Raw genomic sequence first — 15,699 nt, 5'->3', positions numbered from 1 at the left:
TTCAGATCTGGGTTTAGAGGCAGATTTCAAACTCCTCTCTACTCAGATTCCGTTTGGTTCCTTTTCTGCTCATTAGTAAGAAAAAATTTAAAAGGTGAAGAGATGGGAGAGAGGCCCAGAAAATAAACATGACAGCACATCCCAACGCAACTCGCTGTTCTAGGCAGGGAGGCACCCATGGCTCTTCCAAACAAGTTGCTGTATTTAGCAATGGGATGCGGGCGTCTTCCCTTTTCTATGAGTCTGATAATGGCATTTCACGCTGACATGGCAGCTTTTGCAAACAGGTCTTATGTGGTTAACAAAGGAGGATCAGGGTTATTGTCCCCATTTCACAGGCTGGGAAATTGAGGCTCAGACACACGGCCTGGTTTTTGCATGGGTGCTCAGCCACCCACAATTCCCCTTGCAGTGACTTGACAAGAGGCTATACAGTGAGTTTGTAGCAGAGTCAAGGATTAAATCCCAGGCTCTCCTGGTTCCCAGTTCTGAATCCTAATCCCATGACAGGGATTCCCCCCCACCCCATGCCGCATGCTGCCTGTGAGATAAATAAGAATTGTTACACGTCTCCTCCACAAGCCCCATCGCCTTTTCTGAAGATTCAGACTCCTCCAAACCTGGATCCTTCATGCCTCAGCCCCAGCAGTCAGGCCTAGAGTAACTGAGCAGCAGGCTGGGATCCAGCAAGACAGCCCAGCATGAGTCTGCAGCAGATGGTTTCTTAGGGATAAGAGGTTTTTCCAAGACTCTGGTCCCCCTGCATTTCCTTTTCCTAGCAGGGCAGCGTGCACATGCTTTAAAAGTGCCTGGTGCGGGCTATGGTTTGCTGGCCAGCATGTAACAGTATCTCTGTCACAGAGAGCCCCTGGGCCATCAGTGGGCACTATGGAGCCATTGGCTCGCATGGCTGGTCTAATCTCCCAGCCTGACGGTTGCCAGTGTTTTCAGCTTGGTGTTATGTAGACACCATGTTGCAATCAAATGGCTATTTAAATATGCAAATCCTGGTAGGAAAGACACAATGTAAATTGTTTGTTTGTTTATTCTCCTCCCAGCCCCCAAAGCCATAAATTATTAATTTTTGGAAGAGGTGGTGTGATCTCAGCAGCGGCATGCTTTTCCCCAGCAGTGGGGTTGATTATAACTTGTGTAGGGTTTTCCTGCAGGGAGAGAGGGATTTGTATCATCCAGCTTCAAATCACCATGCCAAAAGACTAGGAGACCTTCGAACTGAACAAGCCATGTGACCACTGAGCTATTTATCCATCCGCTTGGCAGCTTGTGCTTTGGCTAGATGTTTCTTGCTGGAACCTGTGAATTTGGCATATCATCTCAGAGGACCATATCATCTCAGAACGTGGCAGACTCAGTCCTTAGTGTCTTAATATTTTAAAGGACTTCCCCACTGGGGAGGAGGTATGGTAGTCAGCATGAGGCCGTCCTCCTCTTGGATGCTCCGATAGCATGAAACTTTGGGGCTGGTTCTGCTCTCAACCCCAGTATGCATTGGGGGAGCTCCGCTGTAACCAAAGGGTGAATTTCAAATGAGTGATTTTAGAGGCACAAGTCCCATTTCAACAAGATGTGTGATCTGGAGTCACTTAGAATGAGATGCTTTTGAAAATCGTGTCCAAAGTGTGTGTGTGTGTGTGTGTGTGTGTGTGTGTGTGTGGTTGGTTGTTTTTTTTTTAAATTCACACACAATTTTGTCCCCGAGTCAGAGAAGAAAGGAAGACAGAAAGAAGCATGTGTGTGACAAATGATAGTCATTTCACTTAATGCACTTCTGAAAGGAGCTCAGATACCATGGTGATGAGCAATACAGGAACCTGACTAGAATAGAAGAGTCCTGTGGCACCTTATAGACTAACAGACGTATTGGAGCATAAACTTTCGTGGGTGAATACCCACTTTGTCAGATGCATGTGGGTATACATTCATCTGACGAAGTGGGTATTCACCCACGATAGCTTATGCTCCAATACTTTGTCTGTTAGTCTATAAGGTGCCACAGGACTCTTTGCTGCTTTTTACAGATCCAGACTAACATGGCTACCTCTCTGATACTAGAATAGAAGAGTGGCCACTGTAAATCAGATCAGATCTAGCTTCTGTCTCTAAATAAATATGCATTATTTACCAATCATACTCCTAAAAACTATCAGCTCCCCCATTATGACAGATGTAATATTGAATTTGGGGTTGTGAGAAAATGGGAAGTCATGGATGGTCAATAATTTTAAATGGTTTATTTTTGGGAACATGAGTTATACTGTCACTGTATAAACATAAAGATCCTGATTCTCCTCTCACACCAACAAATCAGGAGTAACTTCACTGAAGTCAATGGAATTAGACTAGTATAAATCAGATCAGAATCCATGGGCAAAATTTTCACACAGCCCTGGCATCCGCAATCCGGATCAGATTTCCAAAGAGCTCCGCTCCCGTCCAAGCATTTAGTGGTCAGATTTTCAGAAGAACAACTCACACTGGGTGCAGGTTGAATGCTGGGCACTTTTGGATATCTAGCTCCAAGTGTCTGTGTATAGGGCAGGCTTAAAAGTAATAGTGGAGTACCTGTTTGGTTTTGTTTTTCTGTAGTCCAGGGTGTATTTTTGCTCATCTCTGATTCAGTGGGAGACATATGTTGAAAGACAATTTCTTTCTAAATCTCTTTCCTTTTCCCCAAAGTTCAGTAGAGTCATAAAGTCAATGGAATGACACAAATGTATATCAGCTGAGGATCTGGAAAGGTTTTCTTTATTATTTGTCATTGTTATTGTGGAAGCACCCAGAGACCAGGGTCCAATTGCGCCGTGCGCTGTACATACAAAGATCAATGTCCCTGCTCCAAAGATCTTGCAATCTAAGCTTAAGACAAAAGGCAACATCTGAATCCAACAGCCAGGTGGGAAGAGAGCAAGGTAATAGTGAGACAATTGTGATCAGCCTGTGAAGTTGCCGTTTCACCATGCCAGCTTCCCAGTTCTTCCGCATTTCCTAGCTGGAAGTCTCACTGTTTCTCATAGTGTATGGAAGTAATGTTGTGGTGAGATGTAGAAAGAGCCTCAGCTTTAACTCGTGCTCCCTCACGTTGGTTGTGAGCATTCCTTGCCTTATGTCTCCCGTGTGCAAACACTGATTCTGCATTTGGTTTCTAGCCTGCCTGTGCTTTTGCACATTCAGCTGTAGTGACATAACCTGTCATCTGCCTGTCTTTTTTCCAGATCCGAGCAGATGGCCCCCCCCATGGTGGAATTCAGTATGAAATGGTCCCAGTTTTCAAGGATGGGAGTCCTATCCTTCGAGACATGGCCTTCTCCATCGACCAGAAGTATCTGTATGTCATGTCGGAAAGACAGGTAAGCAGTGCTCTTCTACACCGCCATGGCTGCAGCTTTACTCCTGTGCACTGTACCTGAGCCACAGTTCAGGGGTCAGTACAGGTAGGTACAGTGCCAAAGGAGGCTTAACTGACTAGAGACAGCCATTTGTGCATGAGGGGTGCAAGAACTTCCCTGCATGCTAGCACGCTATTGTCTGTAAGAAATGGAGATTGGGCTGAGTTGCCTTCAGTGAAATATGGTTTGGGGATTTGGATCATAGTCTGCTCGGAAAGTATGTCCCAAGCACAAGACTCACCCATTCATTCCCCTCAGCAAGCTTGGCAGGAGGCTGATTTTGCATAGCTTTGCTGGAATGCCCGTTATGATTTTTTTTGTTTTCTGGATTTAGTGAGATGGGGTGTTTTTTTTGTGTTTTTTTTAAATGCTTTTGAAAGCGAGTGATTGTTGCAAACAGGGCTGGAACCAGGACATGATACAGGCAGATGCTTTGCAAGCAAGATCTTCCAATGCAACTAAGTGTTCAGTTACATCATCCCATGCTATGCTAGTCCTGAGCTCTGTGAATTACCCCAATCTGGGCTTTTGGCTACTCCTTCGATTCTAGTCTCAGGCATGTGTGCACATATACTGGGAAAGGTGGTCTAGTGGATAGGGCACTGGACTGACATTCAGGAGAACTGCTGTCTATTCCTGGCTCTGCCACAGGCTTCCTGCGTAATCATGGGCAAGTCACTTAGTCTGTACCTCAGTTCCCGCTCTCTAAAATAGGGATACTTTCCTATCTTACAGGGCTCTTGTGAGGCTGTATCTATTAATGATTGTTTCTTATACGATGAGGGTCATCTAAGTACTTAGTTAGATACACGCACAGTCCTTTATCTACATTCTTAGAGCTCTGCTAATGCACTTTAGTCCCGACTTGCATCTTCCCAGGCTCTCAGTTCTGTCCGTGCTCCTCAGTCCTGACCTACCCTACCCCCTGGAACAGAAAAAGCTGCTTGTGATAAATCAGGCAGCAATTTCTTGGAGACTGTTTCATGCCACAGAAGACTAGCCTGACAAAGTTAAAACTCATCTCACTTGTGAGCCCAGATCAGAGGTCAGGCTATTAACTCACTCCAAACCAAAGTGAGATTTCAAGTAGAGATACAGAGAGAGAGAGTCAGCGACTGAGTCATTGCCTCCTGGCTGTGTCAGCTCCTCTAAGATTCCCCAATATTTACCGTCTGCAGGGCCTTTCCTCTGAACCTGTTTATGAGCATGATAAACTGCCCCTCTGAAAAGAGGAACCAGACTGTACAAAGCAAAACTAAAATGATTATGACGGCAATTGATGGCCTGTAGTCCACTGGAGTCTGTTGCTTAAGGGAGCCAACACAGTGTTAATAATACAGGACCTCAACTGTAACAGAGCTGTATGAGCCATTCCTCTCTGAGATGAGGAAACACAAGCGGTCCCAACTGCTAAGCCAAGCTCTTGGGTTCACTGACTCTGTTAAGCATTTTAGTGGCCATCACTCACAACGATATAATACAGATTAATAGAACTGGTGATTTGTGATTAGGGGAGGGTGGGAGGTTACATCTGAAGAGGTCCAGATGTCAATGGATTTTTCCATGTTAAGTTAACCCCTTAGTCACTATGAGGCACAATACTGAATGTGGAGCTTTCTGCACCTGTTAGCACAGAAATGCTCCACCCCGCCAAATCCGCCCTGCTTGAAAAAGGTGGTAATGAAAGACTCATTACCCTAAGTAGGGCTGGGAGCTTGTCTCAGATTTATGACATGGGGTGTGTTCTTGTTTTAATATTGCTGAGCACCCAAAGGCCCTAATCTATTTTCTTTGGTGAACCGGAAGTCAGTCTGAGTCCTGTACCATTAGAATAGGAGATGCCCACAGTTTCTGCAACTAGAAGGAAGGGCACCTGAGTTCCTTCGCAGCTGAATTCCTTCTGACCACCTCAGCCTCCTCCTGGAATTATTCAGGGCTCAGTCTCAGCCTGACATCTGAATGGCACAGCTAGAAGGTGGTTGTACTAGGGATCACAATCTCATAGTTATCACTTGGGATATCACTGTTCCTGGCTCTGTCACTGGCCTGTTGAGTGACCCTGGGTACGTTTCTTCCTTTCTGTGTGCCTCATTTTCCCCACCTGTAAAATGGGAACAATGTTACTGACCTCCTTTGTAAAGTGTTTTAAGATCTACAGACAAAAAGTGTTGAATAGCAGCTAGGTAGTAGTATTATAGTCACACTAGCTAGTTCATTGTCATTTGCAAAAGATCATCTGTGAATCATGTCAGAGCAGAGGAGGTGGCGGGAGGAAAATATACTCTCTAGCTGGAAAGTTATTTAATACCAGAGAATAAATGGTTTATACAAGGAGTAGGGCCCTAAAAAGAACATCCCTGTAGTTAATTAAGTCATCTGATTATAGCAACTTAGTAATAGAAACTACTATAAAGAGCTACACATTTAGGACTTCTTCCCAGAATGCACTAGGCCACTGGATTAGACAATTTCTTCAGTTTATTTTACTTGGCATTGAGTCCATGATGCTATGCCCAGGCAGAGAAACTAAACATTGCAAGTTGCTGTGTGACTTTTCTAAAATCGAATGCCCGAGTTTAAAATGTGGATGCTGCCATAGTTTTACTGGGGAGGGGCCACATTATCTCTCACACACACCCATAGAAGGGAGAAATAAACAACTTGAGTTTGAAATAGGTTTCCAAGGGAAATCCAGCAGGGATGCCTTCAACTCATCTCTTATGAGGCGAGAGGGCCTAAATATTCATCAAAGTTGCTAATTTGCTTAATTGTGAAGCAAAATGATGTGGAGAGAATTAGTAAATAATGAAACATACCTGGAGCGTAAATTCCATTATGAGCTGTGGATGTATGTGCATTGCACTGGCAATGGCTGTTATGTCTCCCGTGTTAGTAATCCACAAATGATAGACACCTGCTGCGTTCCCAGTTACTTACCTGACGTAGGCCCAGATCCCCAAGGTATTTATTCTCCTAATTTACATGGGGGTGGAAGGGGGATTTAAGCCCTTACTCCCTTAGCCTAGGTGGTAAAGTTCAGTGATTTGGAGTTAGAGATCATAGGGCATCATTCTATATGGAATTCTCCAGCAGTCTTTCTCCTTACAACCCTGCATCCCTATATCCTGGTGACGAGATACTTCAGCAAAATATGCGGGGTAGTATTTTTTCCCCTTGAATCCTGTGCAGAAAAGGTGCCCAGTGATTTATAAGGGGTCAGTACTGAGAAAAGCAGAAAGGCCCATCAATTGCAGAAGCTGTGAGGCTGTAAATAGTGGGAAATGCCTTTAAAAGAACTGAAAACGCACAATAAAAATGTCTTTAAAGGTCTTGAGTCCCAGAGGAAATTTCTCTCTGTTTTCTACCCAAGTTAAAGGGACACGGACAGGTAGTTTAACCTTGAAGTAGAGCTGCCAGAAATTATTTATTAATCTGGTGGGGAAGGTCATCCAGATTCTGTGATGCATGTTACTCTTTCCCCTTTTAAACAGATATTTAGCATCTCTCTGTAACCAACTTTTTAAACCCCACCATTTTTGTAGGGTCCACCAAAACACATGCACTCCCTTGCTTGTTGAGCTGTGTCTCTTCACCAACACCATTGATGATACTAGTGAAAACTAGGAGGTGAAATAAAAGGATCTGTGTTGGGTTGGTATTACACAGAATCAAGAAGCCATATCAAAGTGGGGCTATTTTCCAACAAAAAGCTAATCTTCTTGCACATTTAAAGGTGGCTGATATCAGGTTTACGTTTAAATGAATTGGAAAGAACAGGTGTCTAATCCGAGGGCCTGGAGTGCCATCGAGTGTATGGTGGTTCCACCTTCGCGGTGGCTTTTGTCTCAATATCCTACCCCCACACTTTTGAGTGGTGGCAGTTCACTCTAATTTAGCTACAGTCCACATGTGCACCTTTCATGTTCTGTCACCAGCGTTTTCCAGTGACGACTATTTGATTTCTCTCACGTCTTTTAGCAGTAAAGAAGCAGCAACAACTACTCCATAGCCCAGTGTAAAGGCAGACAAGGAAAGAGAAACTCCATTTCCAGGGTTGTCTTCAGGGTACTGTCAAATGTATGCTTTAGAAATTATTATTAGGGTGTGTTACGTGGGGTGCAGTCTTAGTCCTCTGTACACTTTGCTCTAAATAGCTCTTAGATTGTAAAAGAAGTGTGTCTATAGCAGAAATTCAATCCCCCAAAAGTTCAGCACCATTCCGCCAAACAACATCTTCGCTAACAGGCTGCACAGGACTTAAATAGCACTAGGAGGCAAGCTGTATTAGCAGAGCTCCGTCGGGGGCCAGTACTGAAATAACTCTGATGGTTGCAGATCAGGACTGAGATGCGTAGGCAGATATGCAATGTCCAAAAACTGGAATAGCAGTAGGTGCTGTAGGTCAGGGTTGAGATGCATTGGCAGAATTATGTGGTGTTTCAGGACTGGAATAGCCAGAGGTGTTGCAGATCAAGATTGAGATGCATTGGCACATCTGTGGTGAGGGAATGTCAGTTTTAGCTCTGTGCCCAGCATAAACTGCCTCTCATTTTTCACAGGCACCTAAATTCAATTAGCAGGGTTTTTTTAATGAAATAAAATTCTGAATTTGAGGTCCTTGCCGCCACTGGCCCTTCCGCCTGCTACACTGACCACTGCTGAAATCAATGAGGCAGAAGGATGCACCTTGTACATTCAGCAGCATATGCAGACGTGTTCCACCTTGGATGTGTCCGCAATGATTAAGCAGCAGTTGAGGGGTTAATGACACTGGGAGAGCAGAGCAGTCATAAATGTCTGGGGGCTGCCACAAGCCTCTGAATTAAAGACTTTTCTTTCTAATGGTAAATCCTATCATAAACCCAACCCCAACAGTCTCTGCATGAGTAAGGAAGGCTCTGAGGTTTCCTCCTCTTCAGAGAGTATCTATCTGACTGCGGTTTGCTGGGAACACCCTTAAAGTGATAGTTATAGTTAGTAAAGAGGCTTTATAAAAATGCAGTCCTGGAGCCTTAATTGTCCACCTGTCATGAAGGAAATAGCCTTTTTCTAAACAAAACTCAGTTTTTCAATTAAATTTACCCTGCAGGGCAAGAGAAATTTTATGCCTTCAAGGTTGTAACTCCTTCTTACTCAATATGTCTGCTCTCTGTCCACCTTCAAGTCATAGCTGCACTTTTATAGACAGCAACTTTGACTGTGCCTCCACTTACGTCTGTGTAAATCATGAGCAGCTATTGAAATGAACGGACGTAGACTGGTGTGAAACTGATGTAAGCATTGGGATAATCAGGTCCACAGATGCTCTGGTTCCTGTTAGTCATGCAGAGCTGCTAATATCATTTCTATTACAGTAGCAAGTAGATCCCTGACCAAGAGCATGCTGGGTGCTGTACAAACACACAGCAAAAGATAACCCCTGGTCAAAGAAGCTTACCGTCTAGTTAGATGAGACTTGATGAGATATTTAAAAAAGGGCGGATCACAATACTGCAGTTAGTTGTAGGGGATAATCCTGAGCTAGTCAGGGGAAATGGGGCTTACTGGGTCTTTTCTCTTTCTAATTTATATAAAAGCTGCCAGCTAAATTCTGACTTCAGAATCTTTGTAATTAGTAAGACAGGCTTCCTGTGTGACCTTCGGCAAGTCACTTAGCCACTCTGTGCCTCGGTTTCACATCTGCACAAAGGGGATAATAGCCCTGCCCTGACACAGAGGGGTTGTAGGATAAATGTATTAAAGATTGTGAAGCGCTTTCAGCTCTACTGATGGAAAAGTGCTCTGCAAGAACTAGGGGGTGGAGGTAGTGGTAGTAATATTATTACTGTTATTAATTATTATTTATTAGTGATAGTCTGCCAGACACCAGGTTCCGTGTGCAACAGCAGCAGTTGGAAAGATCTTGACCTGTAAACAGAGAAAGATGAACAAGTCATAGCAAGTAATTTCTTTGGACTTCACCACCTCCTTCCTGTCTGTAAGCAGATTGTGAGTTTTCTCCAGTTTATTTGTTCTTTGTTATTTTCTGAACAGTTTCTTTGAACAACTCTTGATTTGTAGCTTGTTCATATTTTGTTTGGATGTGTAGGTCACATGGTATGTTCTTCTTCCCTGATTGGAGGAGTATGACTTTTAGAATGAGATTTCTAGGAAGAATACTCACCTTTACATGGATGCGTAGGTCACATGATATGTTCTTCTTCCCTGATTGGAGGAGTATGACTTTTAGAATGAGATTTCTAGGAAGAATACTTGCCTTTACAAATCCAAAATTTATCTCCCATAAACATTCTTCAATATCCATGTAAGCTTTGTTGCCTCCATGAACATTCCTGCCAGCAAGGACCTGGAGCTTCTAGGCACTACCATAATAGAAATAAAAATCACCTGCCTGAGAGAGGATAAAATTCATTAATGACTGTGAGGCTCAGATATTTAGTGACAAGAATCATGGAAATGCCATAGATGGAGATACACTGTCCTTTTCACACCAGCCTGGAGTGCAAGTGGGTGTAAAACTCCATTAGGAGGGCTTCTTGGCACCACCAGGGCGGAGTAAAGGGACCTTCATGTAAATGAGAGTCCAGCCTCTGCGGTTCCCAAATCCTGCCTCATGCCCTTTCATCCTTACTTGATTGGGAATCGCTGGTGGGTATCCCAATTTTACCTTTAGAAATAATTTAAAAGGGGAAGGGGGAGCAACAGAACACATGAGTGATTTCTCATGGCTTATGTGACATTTTTATACCAATTTGATGTAGTTCAGAGACCCTTATGCAGAATATTATGAGCAGAGCTGCACTCCCGCCCGTCACTTGGTGGGAGGTGGAAAAGATTAATGCCAGCCCCTATAGATTCCCCTCACGTCCCAACAAGAAGGGCAAGGCAGTCAAAGAAGAGAACGGACTGAGCCCCTGCCTGCCCATATAAATGATGGGCCTTCTCCCTCAGAGCCAGTGGGAGGCAGGTGAACTCTGCCATGCAAGAGCCAGGGAGGTGGAGAGATTGATTCTTGAAGGTTATTTGAATGAAAGGGGTGGAGAGAGCTGTTTTATGTGCCTACAGAGATTTCCTCTCAACCTCATCGGAAGCTGTAATGGGTTACAGTATGTACATGCCAGGTAGGTTTGACCGGTAGCAGTTAATTAACATCTGCTCTAGGGGGCTTGTGTCAGGTGTCTTGTTCCACAATAGGCAGCTGTTAGAGGAAGAAGATTAGGGAGTAGGTGGTTTTCTAATCAGTACCTAGGTTTATTCTAATCTCTGTTCCTTTATAGTTTGCAGCCACAGGCTGATTTCTTCCTTGCATGCGCTCGCTCTCGCTGTCTCTCTCTGCCTGTCTCAGTGAGTGATGTCCAGACACTTACCTTCAGTTACCTTAATCAAGGTGCATGCAAACTGGGCATGGAACTAAGAGACAAGAACTCCCGGATTTTATTCTCATCTCTGCCACTGGCTCACTGTGTGTGTTGTTGAGCCAGACACTTGACCTTTCCTTGCCTCAATTTCCCCATCCACAAACTGTGGAAAGTACTAGCTTACCAGGGTGCTCCAAGGATTAGTTAGTTTGCAGATCGCTTTAATGACAGAAGGCACCATAGAAACACAAAAACTATCACTAATCACAGCACAAAGCTGGAGTTCTGTCACTGAGCCACACTGACAGATGGACCAGTGCACTCATGAGGTGTATATGTGTACATACATGTGTGTGTATGAATTTGGGGTTAAAGGGCTAGTGAGCTAACCCCCTATGCCACCCAGCCTCCTCCCTACCATTGTAATGCCTACAGATCAGTTGCAATAGAATGGTGGGGAGGGGATTGCAAACTCTCATAAGCAAGGTTACATCAGGCGATTGCTTACTGCCCTGTTTATTTGCAGAACAGGAAGAAAACATAGTGCAACTGCACTATGCCCCATCAGGGCTTTATGTGAAGAAACGGTTTGTGTCTCTTCTGTTAGCTGTGAAATATTTGCTTAGAAAATATCCCATGTCAGGAGCTGCAGACCGGCAGGAGTCTCTGGGAATAATTTGTGGTATAACTCTCCATCCTGTAACTCCAAGACATACAGATCCTGTGATAAGCTCTTTGGAGGAGGGCAGAAGATGCCTAGATGATTTAAAAGGGGTTGGAATTGGAGCGAGGACTGAAAAAAACAAGGAAGTAACATCAATCCTGGACAGAGAGGCCATAAATACTGAGGGTGTCCTGAAGAAAACTGAGAAAACACAATAAAAATGCACAAGATTGATAAAAAAAAATCTGGACTCATAAAGGGGGGACAACAAACTGATTAAAATTTTAACTCTATTATCTGCTTGCTGAACAGCTACTTCGCTGGGCATCATCTTAGCAATGTTCAGTCCAGTAAAGCAGGGAGAGTGGCCTGGCTGGATTCAGATACACACACTCAGAATCTAGTTTACCTAAAGATTCACTGCTCCTCTCCAATTGAACCAAGCATCCAGTTTGCAAAGCTGCAGTTTCTGTGCTCATAAACGCTGGGTAAGGTAGGATTTATCATGTCTCATGTGCAGCTTGTCCAGCTTAGGCGGCTGGTTACAAACCCGAACTTCCACACAAGTTTGCCAAAAAGTCTGTGAGACAGGAGTGGGTGCTTCTCTTTCTTGCTAGGGTAGGGGTGGCCCCATATTGCTGGATAGGTTTGGGGGTCAGACTGCCTTTCTGACAGATATGGACCAGTTGTTGGTTAGGAGTGTAATCTGTGTCAAAACTCTCTGGGTTTTGATCTAATGCCAATATTTTTCCCTACATGAAATTTAATCAAAATCAATATGGTTTTGCAAAAAAATTCCAAATGGCATTTCCTGGCAGAAAACTGTTTTGACGGAAAATTTTCCGACCAGCTGTAGAAATCGGTGTTCATGAACACACCTACAGGTGAGATACTAGAGCGTTCTAGATTAACCATCTGTGGACCATATTTTGCGTAGCTCTAGCTTCCAGGAGAAAAACATAATTTTAATGATAAAGAGTGAGATTTTTCAAATGTGATTTAGGAGCACAAGTCCCATTGAAAGTCACTGGGCATTGAGCTCCTAAGTCATTTAAATGCTTGTGAAAAATCTTACCCCAAATGCAAAGTAATGCTCTCCCATGTGCTTAAAGCAAACTACTAATGATGCTGAAGACCCGTTTTTTCTTCTACCAAGTATAACTTGTAGTTAAAAAGCCTGTTGAAGTAGCCAGCTAGGCTTCCCATGGTACCATTATGACTTCCCACTTCACTTCCAGCCTTCCAGTTGGGTAGTAAATCCTGACCCATCTAAGGCCAAGTAGTGCTGGGGTGACAATTCACCGTGAGAAGTAAGTGGAGTCAGGGCATCAAACCTCTTGAACTCTTGCCATCTTTTTCACACATTAGCAGAAACATCCCCACAAAACATTTAGATTCTTCTCACCCTCCAAATATGGTTGGTGTTGAGGTAAAGATTGGAGTGGGTCAGAAAATGTGAAAATAAATGCGTCTAACATTTTGATGTTGTTTCCATTTTGCATGTTTCTCAGCATACCCATTATGCAATTCTTTTCACAACGTTTTCATTCTAATTTTTTATCAACATTTGTCTGTGTGTGTTTTTTAAAAAAAAAAAAAGTCTAAGCCTTCAGAAAAAAGCATTTGGATGGTAGAAGTCATGAATCCTTTTTGTGAAAAATGAATCTTTTGGGTAAAAAACCAACAAACTTCCAGAAAGTGCTTCATTTTCTAAAAAGGCCATTTTTTTGACCAACTCTGTTAAACGTGATTCTTAGACTGATCTATGGATAGCTGGTTGGTCATATGCTGTTTCCTCCTTATTTCCACATTAAAATGTCTAAAAATACTTCCCTATTTTTTAATTTTCTACATAAATAACTGCTGAAGGTTGCCTTAAGGGTACTACACAGTCATGAATGGGGAGGACAAGTGGGGGCAGGTGAGCAGGAGGTGCTGCTGGGTAACAGGAATGCGGCAACAGAAAATGGGAAAGGACAGATCTCCATAAAAGTCCCTCTAGTAGAGTGTGGTCTGCAGGATGAAAAGGGTGGAGACTCCTTGACTTAGGGGTGTGGCTGAGAGAGATGCTTTCAGCAGCACATTATTGGTGTGTTTCCCAATGACCTTGTCACGTTAGACTACCATCAGCCTAAAAATCCAGCTTGTTTTTGTTTTCTGTAGACAATTAGAGATAATTAAAAAATCGAGCTAAAATTAATCTGAGGTCATTAAGAAAAGCTATCTCACAAGCAGGATATGTTAACTAGCATTAATTGATCTTAAAATACAAACAAACAAACCAAAAAAAACCCAGGCAAGACAACATATTGTCTCATTTTTCTTCCTTGCTGACAGTCAATTTGTCATATATGCAGAGCAGTGGTTCTTAATTTATCCTTGTCTGGGTCAATTTCATGCTATTTCTAAGGCTCTGATCCTGCAAGGACTTATGCACATGAGGAGTGTCATTGCTTTCACTGGTGCAAAGTTAAGTGTGTAAGTCTTTGCAGGATCAGTCCCTTATATGATGAGCTTTCATAGAACGGAAAGATGGTTAAAAATCATCCACCCCAGCATCAACATTCAACGTCAGATAGTCAGCAAGTTTATCTAAATATGGCATATTTTAAGCATTGTTCACACGGTTCTTCCTTTTATGCATTCCCTACATTTGCTCTCAGAGTCTGATTTTTCTTTTCTTTTCTTTTTGTGTATCTATTTTTCCCCTGCCAGTCACAGCCACAGGGCTCCCAGCATGCACTCGCCTCTGCATTTGCTTCCCTTTCCAATTTCTCCTGCTCCCCAGACCTGTTGTTTAATTTTCAGACAGGCAGCCACAGCCCTGAAATACTTCCAAAGCTCCCTCACTATACACATGCTTACACACATACATACACTCGTTCACAAAGCTTTAATACACAAGAATTTAACAAGGGGGATAAATGACAGTTTCTTCATGGTGGGGAAAGGTTTAAAACCACTCTAGATGAGTTGTTCCCCATTACTAGCTTGTGTCATGCCCAGAATTGGTCTACCTGCTGATAGTGCTTTGGTCTGTCTCTTTCTGTGCCAGAATGAGAACAAGGAAACTTAATCCAATGTTATACATTTCAACTCAAACTGCCACTGCTGCTTTATGAATCTAGCTGCTTTTGATTGCAGATGGCAGGTCTCCTATTATCCATGGCTTAGTAAATATTGAATTTGCCTTGTGCCTTGGTTTCTGTGCATGCATGTCACTTCACAGGTGCAGAACTGAAGACTGACCAACATGCAAAATACTAGCCTCCAGTGCTTGTTTTTTTTAAAGCAAATTGTTGCTGCAAATACATTTTTCTCCATTTAAGATGCTAATATCCAGAGGCATGCATGCGGGATACCGGGAACCCTACTGGTATATCAATCCATGTCTTTCCACTTAACTCAAATGGCTTTAAATGTACAGAATGAACCCTTTTTTTTTTAATCAGCATGGGAATCTGTTCTTGGCCTCTCCCAAGCTCAGGATGTTACAAAACAACTTTTCATATATTATCTGCTTAATCCAGTGATTGGAACAGAGGACTGGGAGTAACGGGACTCCTGGGTTCTATTTCCGGCTCTGCCATTGACTTCCTGTGTGACCTCAGGCAGCTTGTAGCCTCTCTGTGCCTCAGTTTCTCCCTCTGTAAAAGGGATATGTGGTTGCCCTTGCCTTTTAATGAATATGCTTTTGCTGTTCAGCGTTTTGATTGTTCCAGTGGGAAGTAACTCTGTTCTGTGGGTATGCAGTGTTGTAGCCATGTTGGTCCCAGGATATTAGGGAGCGGTAATCTTACCTCACCTACCTCATCTCTGTGTGGTGGGTGAACTCTGTGCACACAGAAGTGATGGCACCAGGGCTCTTGCCATCGCCTCCCACCCAGCTCTGCTATCCTGGCCTACTCTCTTGCAATATGACTGGACTAGGCAGAGACCACCCAGCTTGTTCTCACGTGTGACCTGAGCTAAGATTTATACTTGGGTCTGCAGAGGTGAAAGGGCTAGCAGCACGGTAACTCCCTGCAACCCCCAGCCTGCCTCTTATCCTCCTCAACCTCCAATCCAGTACTAACGTGCTAAAGCTACAAGTTGGGGCTGGTGCCTCCACTGTCTGAATGAAGCTCTTACGAATCCTTTCCGCTACTAGCTTCTAATTGATTCTACACATCTTGGGGAAATCCTGGTCCCATTGAAGGCAGTGACAAAGCTGCCATTCACTTCAGTGCGGCCAGGGTTTTACCCCAAATGTAATCAATCAGATAACCTA

General features: G+C 43.5%; 1 protein-coding gene across 3 annotated transcripts in view; it reads left to right on the top strand.

Moving 5' to 3' along the window:
- Positions 1–15,699, top strand: part of PLXNA2 (plexin A2) — a 312,269-nt gene that overhangs the window by 143,445 nt on the left and 153,125 nt on the right. For all 3 annotated transcript variants that reach the window (XM_045013587.1, XM_045013588.1, XM_045013589.1), the window contains one exon: positions 3,234–3,368. In XM_045013587.1, coding sequence (XP_044869522.1) covers positions 3,234–3,368 — 135 coding nt within the window. The remainder of the gene's footprint in view (positions 1–3,233; positions 3,369–15,699) is intronic.

This window comes from Mauremys mutica, chromosome 4, assembly GCF_020497125.1.
Source record: "Mauremys mutica isolate MM-2020 ecotype Southern chromosome 4, ASM2049712v1, whole genome shotgun sequence".
Classification (NCBI taxonomy): Eukaryota; Metazoa; Chordata; order Testudines; family Geoemydidae; genus Mauremys; species Mauremys mutica.
Note: the sequence above shows the minus strand (reverse complement) of the source record. Positions and strands in the feature narration are given on the sequence as shown.